At 41.6% G+C, this 12,201-nt stretch overlaps 1 protein-coding gene across 2 annotated transcripts in view; it reads right to left on the bottom strand.

The window, feature by feature from the left end:
- Positions 1-1,359: 1,359 nt before the first annotated feature.
- Positions 1,360-12,201, bottom strand: part of serpini1 (serpin peptidase inhibitor, clade I (neuroserpin), member 1) — a 38,696-nt gene continuing 27,854 nt past the window's right edge. For both annotated transcript variants that reach the window (XM_043702171.2, XM_043702172.2), the window contains exons 7-9: positions 6,976-7,062; positions 2,557-2,646; positions 1,360-1,637 (exon numbers count right to left, since the gene is read on the bottom strand). In XM_043702171.2, the coding sequence (XP_043558106.2) occupies positions 1,561-1,637; positions 2,557-2,646; positions 6,976-7,062 (254 nt within the window). In that variant the 3' untranslated portion in view covers positions 1,360-1,560. The remainder of the gene's footprint in view (positions 1,638-2,556; positions 2,647-6,975; positions 7,063-12,201) is intronic.

Consider the following 12,201-nt stretch of genomic DNA (forward strand, 5'->3'; position numbering starts at 1 on the left):
TGTTCCCTAAAGCGCTCTGCTAGGAGGCGCCCAGTCACCCCAATGTAGAGGAGACTGCATCGGGAGCAACGGATACAATAAATGATATTAGTGGATGTGCAGGTAAAATTTTGATGGATATGGAAGGCTCCTTTAGGGCCTTGGATAGAGGTGAGGGAGGAGGTGTGGGCACAGGTTTTACAGTTACTGCGGTGGCAGGGGCAAGTGCCAGGATGGGAGGGTGGGTCGTAGGGGGGCGTGGACCTGACCAGGTAGTCACGGAGGGAATGGCCTTTGCGGAAGGCGGAAAGGGGTGGGGAGGGAAATATATCCCTGGTGGTGTGGTCTTTTTGGAGGTGGCGGAAATGTCGGCGGATGATTTGGTTTATGCGGAGGTTTGTGGAGGCCTTCCGCAAAGACCGTTCCCTCCGTGACTACCTGGTCAGGTCCTCGGATACTGCCTGAACTGCTGTGCTCTTCCAGCACCATTGATCCAGAATCTGGTTTCCAGCATCTGCAGTCATTGTTTTTACTACTGTAATAAAATAGTCTGGCAAGCAGAAATTCATATTTTAACATAGCACCAATGCCAGGTGAAAATATAAAGTTGCAAAATTGTGGGCCATAAAAGTCAGAAAAAAGTGGCTATAAAATTCAGCATGAAATGATGATTTACAGTGTCCTTGGAAATTGTTGTTTGTGAATGGACAGATAGCTTTGCACAATGCGTAATTACCCATTTTGGCTTATTTTATGTACACAACAAAATCCAAATGACATTTTGCTTGTATTGTTTTAGTTTAGAACAACAAAAGATTTGTAAGCCAGACTGTCACACGCGGGCAGAACTTTTTAACAAGGCAGGAGTTCCCACCATGCCATTCTATGCATCAGCAGAGAATGTATCTGCACCAATAAGGACGGTCTTGCAGACATTTGGCTGAAGACAGGGCTTCTGCCTCTCAGTCGAGTCTAAGCCTTGCCTCAGAGAGCTGCTGGCTAATCTGATTGGCCAACACTCTATAGTTCTGATATGGAAAGGGGACACCTAAAAAGGGTAACTTGGTGGCCTTCACCACTCCTCCTAAACTCCATCCAGCCTCAAAACTGAGAACAGTAGTTAGTCATTAATAGTCTATCTAAGGACTTCAGTTGTGGCAAGGTCAGCTGAGCTAGCCTGTATCTTGCCCATTCTATTATAATAGTGTGGATAGCTTGGAGTGAGAGATTTCTGGAACATTTCCTGGAAATATTGACATGAAATACAAATATATAAGCAAAAGGTTGGCACATAATTTTCACTTTATTTTTAAAACTACCATTGTAGCATTCTTAAGGGTATTACCAAAGGCTTCATAATTAAATAGTTTAGAATAAATATGGAACAATGTTCATGTATTTTATTTAAGAGATGAAACTGACAGTACAATAATAGTAATACAGTCTTTTTCTACAAATTTTCTCTATTCTTTTACTTTAGCTACTTATGACAAAAATTTCCAGACTGTAGAAGTGCAATACACACCACTTATGAATGAAAAGCTGCTAAATGGGGCATTTCATCAGTGCAGAACTGTGCATCTACAAAGCTTCAAAATCATGTTCATTTGGATGAATATTTTCAGGGTGCATGACTCTGCCCATAAAGAGGATAGTACCTAGAACGGAAGAGGGATAGGTCAGTCGTAGGTTAAGGTAGTTACAGTTATCCAGTTAATTTAAATTTTTCTAATAAAGCATAGCTCTGGATTAATTTTATGGTAGTACGTTAATTCCTAGACTGACAAACTAACAATTTGCTTGTTTTCACAATTTTTGGCAGTTTATATTTAGGGCTGTGCATTATTCATAATACAGAAAGATATATTAATTATGTAATATTAACAGTACAAAATGTGCCATTGATTTTTGCTAGCGATTTTAAAGAAGATTTGTAGCTCAGGTTGATGACAAGTATGTAAGTTAGCGCACTAAGCTGCAAGTTATTTCTCAGACATTTTGTCACCATACTAGGCAACGTCATCAGTGAGAGTCTCCAGTGAAGCGCTGGTGGTATGTCCCACCTCTTTATGTATAGGTCTTGGTTTCTTAAGGTGGGTGACGCAATTTCCGGTTCTTTTTCTTTCAAGGAAAGGTAGATGGGATCTAAGTCAATGTGTTCATTGATGGAGTTCTGGTTAGAATGCCATGCCCCTAAGAATTCTCATGTGTATCTTTGTTTGGCTGGTCCTAGGATGTGTGTGTTGTCCCAGTCAAAATGGTGTCCTTCCATGTCTGCATGTATTGAAACTAGTGATCATGGGTCATGTTTTTTGGTGGCTAGTTGATGTTCATGTATCCTGGTGGCAAGTTTCCTGTTTATTGTCCGATGTAGTGTTTTTTTTAAACAGTTCTTGCATGTTATTTTGTAAATTAAGTTAGTTTTGCTGGTAGTATTTAATGGATCCTTTAGGTTCATTAGTCACTGTTCAAGTGTGTTGGTAGGTTTGTGGAATACCATGATGCCAAGGGGTCTGAGTAGTCTGAAAGTCATTGATCTTTGCTGTTAGTGCTGATACATTGGTGTTAGGAAATTACCTGTCCTTTGATTTCTGATCAGAAAGAAAAATGGATGATCAGCAATGATCTGAGGAGTAAGGACCATCATTCTGCTAACAGCAATCATTTCTGCAAAGAACAAGTACAAGCTAATTAGTTCCAGTGAAAATTAGCTGGTTTTTGCATTCCTATTTTGGATTTGCCAATCCAAAGATGGGTTAGTAAATGAGATGGAAATGTTTAATCCAAATGTATGGAACTACCACAGCAACATTCGATCTAGTTCTTTTTAGAATAAATGACTGCATCTGAACAAATAGCCATCAGTATATTTGTGACAGCTGTTAAGTGCATGTCATGGACCAAAAGATAAGTCACACAAGTACAGATTCCACCACAGAACACCTTAGTATATCAAAGGCAACAAAATAACTTGCATAATGATAAATTAGTCAGCATATTCATTACCAGTTCAATTCTTGATAATCAATAAAATCAACTACAACTCGATTAATCTTCATTTGAAACTGCTTCAAGCATAGTGTTTCAAGATGCCTAGGAAAATTGTGGATAAAAGGGAATGATTATCTCACAGTTGTGGGAGGTAACCAAAGATATGGTTTGGTTTTACTTTAAGCTAAATTAGGATTTTAAATATTGTTCAAAGAACCAAAGAATCTTCAGTTCTCATGGGTTGTGAGCTTGGGGGTGGTAACAGCATGTAATTAGGTCAGATGGTTGCACACCCAAATCCCACTGGTTTCTCACCTCCGCGTTGTTTTGGGTAATAAGGCGCATGGCTGACCAACCCATCCCATTGTCAGTCAAGGCCCTTAGGTGACCAACTAACAGCCTACTGAGAACAAAATGCCTGCTCTTGCTTCCTACAATCCCCAGCTTGTGAAGCCCCACCTCACTACCCATTTATGGCCTAGATCTTCAATGATTATGGGATTCTGTTTAGGGAGTGGGAGAGGGAGCCCCTGATTGGCTGGAAGCTCTCACTAGTTGGAAAATGTGCCCTCAGAATCACAATTTCAGAGGAAGGCCCATTGGTGGTTTGGCAAGTCGGAAAAGAAGCAATGCAAGTCTCTCACATGTTGTAGAAGGGTGTAACTGGACAATTAATGGTGCATTAAGCCACCTCATTATGTGTAATAGGCTACGGACACAGGAAGCAGAACAGCTTTAAATAAGACCTAATGTCGAGGTGTCCCTCATAGTCTCAGCAACAATATCTATCATAGCAATGTAATTTGTACTTCAGCACTATCATGCAACAAACTAGATCTTGCTTCAGACAAGAGTCTCTTCTTGATACATTACTAAGTGGCTTTTGTCCATCACATTAGACCAACTGGCCCTATCGATCACCACCAGGAAAAAAAGAACAGTGGCAGCAAGTTTATCCAATGTGTCGTTTACCATGTTCAGCTATGGTGAGGATCCACCTTGCAATATTTTGGTGCCCCAGCCAGCAGACTAGACTCTTAATGTAACAAGATTCTGCCCATGACAAAAAGATGGGCTTTAAGCCTAAAATATTTTGGAACAGAATACCAATATATCTGGCTAAGCCGAGTCCAATGTTCTGCTGGTGACGTTGGGAGAAAGAGGAAAGGAAGAGACTGGAGATGTACAGAGGGGATTGTAGGAAAAACTAGAAAAGCAAAGATTTGGTGCTGCAGTACACAGAGCGCTTAGCGTTTTGAATGAGTTAGTGTTCAATGTTTTGCCATTCTTATATTTCATTAATGTTTCAACATTACACATTTAATTTATACATTTTGATACAAATATTTCAGGCAAGCTCGTGCATGCATCTTAGTCAAGATTTCCTTCCTCTATCCCTTAGTTGATTATTGCTAAAAGCGGTGCCACTCTTTCTTATAAAGCAAAAGATCAGAAGTTGGAAATATGAAATATGTTGAGATCCTCAAGTACGGATGTAGAGTTACAACTGAAAGGTTAATTCTTACTTTCTCACAGTTGTTGCTTTGTTCAGTGTATCACAGAGTTAGCGAATACCTACTAGTAATGGATTACTATTAATTTTCAATTTAATTGTGGTTGGGGGACCAATTACCTTCTTGTTCTTGTCCCAATATTTGTTGAAATAGATTGCTGTTTCCTTGCTGATCTCATAGCTCTGACAGTTAAACTTCAGCCCATCTCAAAATCCTTTCATTTAACTTTGAAAACAATCCCAGTCATAGAGACATTAGCGACCTTTAAAAATGGCAAGCAGAGGATTGGATCTGCAGTTTGAATGGAGGGCAGCGGGGGAAGGGACATTGGGGGTGGGATATTAGATTAGATTGCTTAGATTACAGTGTGGAAACAGGTCCTTCGGCCCAACAAGTCCACACCCACCCGCCGAAGCGCAACCCACCCAGATCCATTTACCCCTTTACCTAACACTACGGGCGATTTAGCATGGCCAATTCACCTAACCTGCACATTTTTGGACTGAGAGAGGAAACCGGAGCATCTGGAGGAAATCCACACAGACACGGGGAGAATGTCTGCGTGGAGTTTGCACAGACAAACTGAGGCGGGAATTGAACCCGGGTGTCTGGCGCTGTGAGGCAGCAGTGCTAACCACTGTGCCACCGTGCTGCCCATGTGCAACCGATGAGAGTTCCCAAATGAGAAAATCCAAATTCAATGAGGACAATTCAACTCAAGTTTAAGTAATTTTGCTGAAACATCTACCTCAACTTGTGGTACAGGAGTTGTGAATTTTTAGAGGTTGTTAATGTTCTTAAGGGCAAATAGAGCATGTAATACTGTAAGGCTGTCATTTTAAAAAAAAATTGGCTAACCATTTCAAATTTGAAAATATTGTCTGCAGGTGTCTGTTAGAGTTGAAAAAATGTTCCAAGAATTTCAATTGTGGTTTGTTGATAATAAATACTGTTCATTAAGGGATTAACAACTTCCACACTCTAATCATAATGTGCATTGCAAGATCAAAATTTGATTGGTGGCACAAAAAGGTTATTAAAGGATTAGATGTCTTTGATGTAGGATTAAGAAAAGGTTGTTTTTATAAGGGACTAAGGACTTGGAGTATTCAAATGTATGGAACAGAATGAGTGTGTTTGCAGTTTATGGTGAAAGTTGTAATAAATATATAAACTTATTTCATTTCATCTCACAATGGCTCTAGAGACTAGATCAGTGGGCATGCAAGTATAAGGACAAAAGGGTGTAACAGGGGAAAGGGAAGGAAGTCAGAGAGAATGGGTGCAGCGGTTACAGGAGGCATGAGTTGGACTGGAGGTTATAAGGCGCCACTATGGAGTGGATGGCTGATGAGGGGATGTTGATAAAATGAGGGGGTTAGTGGACTTACCATTTATCAAAACAATTGGGACTGAGTTCCTGAGAACCAAAATGTCTTTAAAAAGAGCTTGTTCGGGAGATCCTGTGTCTAGAGCACTGGGCCTCTCCACAATTCCGCATGAGCACCCAGCCCTCCCCTGACCTGAAATCATTAATTGGAGCACTGTTTCCGGAGGATGATATGCCGAGCTAGTCATCTTGGGTGCAAATGTCTGGTCCTATATTATTATATTAGTTTGTAAGCTTGTGTTTACATGATGTAATTTCTTAATAAACTCTCTATCATTACCCATTCTTACAGGATAGGTATTCCTAGGTCTACACTAATACACACGGATTACTTGGGCACAGCAAAGACCAGAAAATACAACAAAACAATGCACACTGTCAATGTCTGTAAATTAACCAATCCAATACTCCTTTCTTTCACCTCAGTATTGTTTTATAATTAAAATTTATACATAATTAAGAAAACCAATGTGTGAATATGCTATTTCTTTTTAACATTTAAATAAAAATCTTAATGGTCAATTACCACAGTTTATGATGTCTCAGAAATATGGAATGGCAGTTCAAGTCATTTTAGATTTAAAAGTTTAATATATTGTGAATGTTTGAATGAATGAACAGTTACAGTGATATCATTGCCATTCATTAGATAATAGGTGCATTGCAAGTGGAGGTCAGGTTTAGGTACAACAAAGTATACAAAACTGCATATGTAGGACAGTTTTACTTTAAGCTAAATTAGGATTTTAAATATTGTTCAGAAACTATAATTTATAAACTTCAAGAGATAAAAATTCATCAAGGGCACTGGCGCAAGATGGGCAATATCATGCTGGCTGCCTATTATACCCAGAATCTGATAATCAGATCCATTAGTGGCAATGGAACAGAGCACAAGGTAATCCTAAATGCCCATTTTTCCACCAATGCTGGAGACAAAATTCTGTTCCATAATATCTATAAATATAATGAATAAAAATATTACACACTGGCACAGGGGACACAGAAGTAAATCAAAATGTGACAAGAAACCAGAGTTTTGATTCAAAGAATGTTAAATATGTGAGACTCAATATTTATGAGCTTTACACAGCACAATACCTGAGGCTGCAGCTGCTTCGGAACCTTCTTCAGTCACCTCAATAAAAGATGTATGAATAGCTTTGGAAATATGCAAGTCCTTCTTTTCTGTAGTTTGGAAGAGAAAATGCTACATTTCACAAGCCAAGGAAACCATAAACATTGAAGTACACCTGTAAAACTGTACTACAACACTAAAGTAAAATACTGCAGATGCTGGGTGTCTGAAATAAACACACAAAAAAAATAGTGCAAATGCTTAGGTCAGGTAGCATCAGCGGAGAGAAGGAAAGTTAACATTTCTGATCAAAAGCCATAATAAAGGAAGAAAGATAGGCATGTAAAAAATGCTGAGCCAGTGGACAAATGCCTACACAGATCGCACAGCTTACTTGCTATCCCTTATTCCACTCCACAGAGACATCTGCTGAATAATTCCAATTGTTCTACCCTCATTCAAAATGAATCGCGATGGCAAATTTAGTGAATTCACACTACTTTAATCATTATTGCCACTTAGACCATTACAGAATGATGCTGGATTACAGAGTGACAGTGGAGAGCTCAGAATAAAGTAGTAGATCAATTAGTGGGCTGATTGCACTAAAGATGACTGTTTAGTACAACTTGATCCCATATGTGCATGCTAATCTTTATTTGACTGTAAAATAATTAAAAAGTAAAGGGCAATTGGTGCTTTCTAATAATATAAAAGCAAGTTACTGTGGATGCTGGAAATCTGAAATAAAAACAGATAATGCTGGAGAAACTCAGTAGATCAGGCAGCATCAGTGGAGAGTGAAACACAGTTAATATTTTGAGTCCAGTATGACTATTCTTCAGAGGCTGTTTGTGGTAATTCTTCAAGCTGCTTGACTGCTTTGTTTTCTTGATGATATCACCACAGCTGGACATCAGACATCCTCCTATGTTAATGTTGGAATGAAAGTGGAAAAAAAAGTGAAATCCATACTGCAGAAATTGCTTTGCTTTTTGTGGACAGCTTCCTTTGATGTCAACAGCAAAGTTATTTAATTCCTCATGGACCAGGATTCACTTCTGTGATAGGGAAGTTGGAGGGAATTAATTCTAGGGATTAGAGGCAGAACACTAGAAATCAGACACAGCAATAATTGTGAAGAGAGAAAATTCATTATACAGGGGGATGGGGGGGGGGGGGGGGGGGGGGGAGGATAGTGCATTGGGTTACTGCGGGACAGAGCACCATCAATCAACACTCTGGCTTTGACAGAGGGATAGTGCAGCAGGATGGTTGGCAGTGACCAAGCCATAGGGCTGGGGCTCAGGGGTCACACTGGCAGACAAAATCATTCAGAGGTGTGTCGGAATGTGTTGAAGTCCAGTACAGACGGGCTCGACAGGAAATGCAAGGGAGAAAGGAACTTAGGGACTCGGAGGTGAGGGATGCCTTAATTATCAAGTAGAACCAGCAATTCACTGTGCCAAGCATGTCTTGAATTGCCTTCTATCCTCCTCTAAATTGAAATTAGGCAATGGAATTAGAAAGATGATGCAACCGCACTCTGTACAGGTGGAATAAGTGGGTTTTCTTCCCGGTCCTCGCAGGTAGGTTTTACTTATGAGCAACATGTGGCCCTTCAAGCAGAAACAGTGTTAACCAGACACTGACAGTATAGGTTGAAATTGTCCTTGACCATTGGTGTAACCATGCAGTGAATGCAGTGTCCAAGCGTGTAGGGTAAAAGTTCTGGTCACAAGCAATCTTGACCATGTCACTGCTCACTGCAGATTGAAGATGGTCATCTCTGCCAAGTAGAAGTAATCACAGGCGACTTTAAAAGTGACAACTGTTGCTGCAGAACACAATCCAAGATCTCACAGGGTGCACAAGGGCATCGAACTGATTTCCTCTCAACTTGAACTCTAAGTATTCACCAACATGCTCTTTAATGCAACTCTGCCTTTCTTAGGTGGTGTGAGCAGTCGGGGTGGAGGAACAGGAGATCGGGAATCCCACAGCTTTAACACTGTCCTACCGTATTTGCTGGGCTGCATTCATTAAAATAATGTCCCAATGTTAAAAGGTCTAAGTAGAGGCATTTCATGTCTTGCTGAACTGGGGACTACGCTAAACTGTCATTTGTGAGGGAAGCAATTAATGACTAAGGATCTCATCTGTTTCTGATAATTCCCACATTGGGTTATTGGAGTCATGACCAATGGATCCAGCCAGAACAGTTTTATTGTTGCTATTACTGTGATGCAATGAAGGCACAGTGAATTTGAAGAGTAACAAATGTGTGGGAGAGTCAGATGGCTCAGGCCTAGCAGTAACCTCTGGTAGCTGCCATACAGCCTTCATGTGAAGAAGTCACAACAGAAGGAATGTGAAGGTCCCTGCAGAATGCACAGGAGACCCAGAGGCTATCAACATTAATGCCATTCCAGATGAGTGAGGCACTTTGTTTGCACATACTGCAGATGTCCTGGGATACTGTCACTATGATAACTGTTGGAGCAGGACCTGTATACTGAAAGGATGGATGGCCATCTTATCCCAGTTCTATCAAGGTGAAAGCTGTGCTAATCTTTTACGCAACTGACTGCTTCCAATGATCCGCAAGGCACATCTGTGCAACCTCTCAACTCTTGACCAAACGTATCAAGGTTGTTACAATGCAATTGGGTGCCAAATCACGCCTTGACCCTGTGACAAGGTCAGTGCTGCAGCCCAGGGAATAGGCTTTGCCAGCATAGTGCCCTATACCTGGGGAAAACCAGTTATAGACTGTGCACGCTGACTTTATCCACAGAAAATGGTTCCATTTCATCAATTAACAAGTCATTTATGATCATCAGTATCACATTTGAGAACACCATCCCAGGTATCCTGGGAGCTGCCACGCTGCCTATTTTTGAGAATTCCCATATTCGTGCTGAATGTCTTACAAGGATAGTTACTGGGAGATAAGGTCTACCCTCTGTAACCATGGCTGGTGAGTGTTACACAACTCCATAATGGAGGCTGAACATAGATACAATGTAGCTAATTCTTCCACCAGGGCTGTCAGGGAACAGACAATAGGATATGTGAAGAGGAGATTCTGATGCTCAGATAGGTCTGGGAGGGAGTCTTGCAAAATAGTCTAGACAGAGTGCACCATATAATCATAGCATGCAGTACTGTATCAAACTGGAGTGGATAATGATGGGATGTGATGGATGCTGAAGACCTGTGAGAGTGAGAGCAAAATGGAGGTCAATCATGACAGAGCGCTGCAAGGTGAGGTACAAGCCAGACAGGAGGTAACTGACACCTGGTTCTGATAAATGTGAGCTGGGTGCAGTGATTGTTAATTTGCTGCTGTAAAAGGCAAGCAGCCAATCTGTTCCCAGAAGCAAACACAGCTTATCCTCGCTCACTTTGTTTCTTTGATGTTAGTGAATGAAAAATGAATATTCTGAACCGTATGAATGCTTTCCAGTATGAACATTCGGACATCGAACGACGAGATGATGTTATGTCTCACTGGGAAACACTGAAAGAGTACGCCTCTCAGTCAGGATTTAAGATGGGATAACTCTAAGATGAAGGGCTGATGAAGGGCTTTTGCCCGAAACGTCGATTTTGCCTGTCCTCGGATGCTGCCTGAATTGCTGTGCTCTTCCAGCACCACTGATCCAGAATCTGGTTTCCAGCATCTGCAGTCATTGTTTTTAACTCTAAGATAGCCTATTAGCCTGGTTCTTATAGCTACAGTGACTATTGATCAGACAGTGAATAATGAAAAATAGTTTTACATTGACAGATGTGCACTTGTATTTGAAACACGTGTGTTCCTTTCTTATTGCTCTCTGTGAAGGGCAGCTCTTGGCTCAATACTTGACTTGGTGTGCGCCTCGGCTTTAAAAATGGTGCCTACACAGAGAATCCCAGAATGTGCCAGCAGTGATAAATAATCATATCAATAATAAGTGGAAGATGGGGATCCAAGATGGCGGCGACCCAGCAAGTCTGAGTCTACAGTGCTCTTCCCAAGACTTGGGTAAAGTGGGTCACCCACCCCACCACACTCACCAAATCATTCATAATAGCTGTTTAATTTAATTAGTTGCTTAGTATTACATTTAAACAGTCTAATATTTAGTAAAAATGACCAAAGGGAAGGGAGCCCACAGCTCTCAGCAAGCAGGAACCGCTCCCCCACCCTCTCCAGCTGCAGCAGAGGCGTTCGCAGCTGCCCCGGGGGACTTACCTACAGTGACAAGCCTTGTGGAGATGATCTCCAAGCTGGATGCGAAGATCGACGCTTTTATCGAGGAGTCCCGAAATCGATGGGACTCACTCTCGGCCGCGCTGCAGAAGCACGACCGAGACATTAAGGAGATCAAGAGCCGAGTTGGAGGGGCGGAGTTAAAGGCCGCGACCTCCGAAACTACAGCACAATCGGCCGTGGATCAGGTCCGGACTCTCGAACAGCGAGTCTGGACCTTAGAGAATTACATTGACGACCTCGATAATCGAGGTCGTCGAAAAAATATTTGTTTGCTGGGACTTCCCGAACGGGAGGAGGAAGGCCAGCTTACAGCGTTCCTCGAGCAGTGGCTGCCACAGCTTTTAAATCTGGAGGCTGGATCAGGCCAGGCAAGGGTAGAATGGGCCTACTGGGTCGCAATACGCAGGCCCGGCTCGAACCAGCGCTCACGCCCGGTCCTGTTCCGGCTGCAGAGCTATAGGGAGAGGCAGATACTCCTAGAAGCCTCTAGAAACCTTGGAAAAGACCCCAAGCTATGATCTATAAAGGATCCAAGATCATGTTATTCCAGGACTTTTCCCCAGTTCTGGTCCGAAAGAGGAAGGCATTCGACGAGGTGAAGAAGCGTTGAAGGGACTTAAATATTCAGGACTCCTTACGCTACCCAGCGACGCTACGCTTTAACCATGAATGATCCGTGTATAACTTCGGATCGCCAGAAAAGGCTAAGGAATTCTTGGACTCTCTTGGATAAACTGTAAGAGATAATGGATGTTGGTTTGCCTTTCCCCCCACCCTTTTTTTCTTTTTTCTTACCTTACTGATTAATATTATCATGGGGGGTGGGGAGAGGGATTTGATTTTCTCTCCCCTCTTGGGGTTGTTTTCTTTTATTATTTTATGTATATATGTGGGTATGTGTGCGTGTGTATATAAAAATATATATAAAATATATATATATAAGCCGGGGGGGTTTGGTTAATGTTGGTGGGTGGAGGTGGTTACCTTA

Source organism: Chiloscyllium plagiosum, unplaced genomic scaffold (assembly GCF_037043375.1).
Source record: "Chiloscyllium plagiosum isolate Xiang-an unplaced genomic scaffold, Cpla_swu_hap1 HiC_scaffold_13, whole genome shotgun sequence".
Lineage (NCBI taxonomy): Eukaryota > Metazoa > Chordata > Chondrichthyes > Orectolobiformes > Hemiscylliidae > Chiloscyllium > Chiloscyllium plagiosum.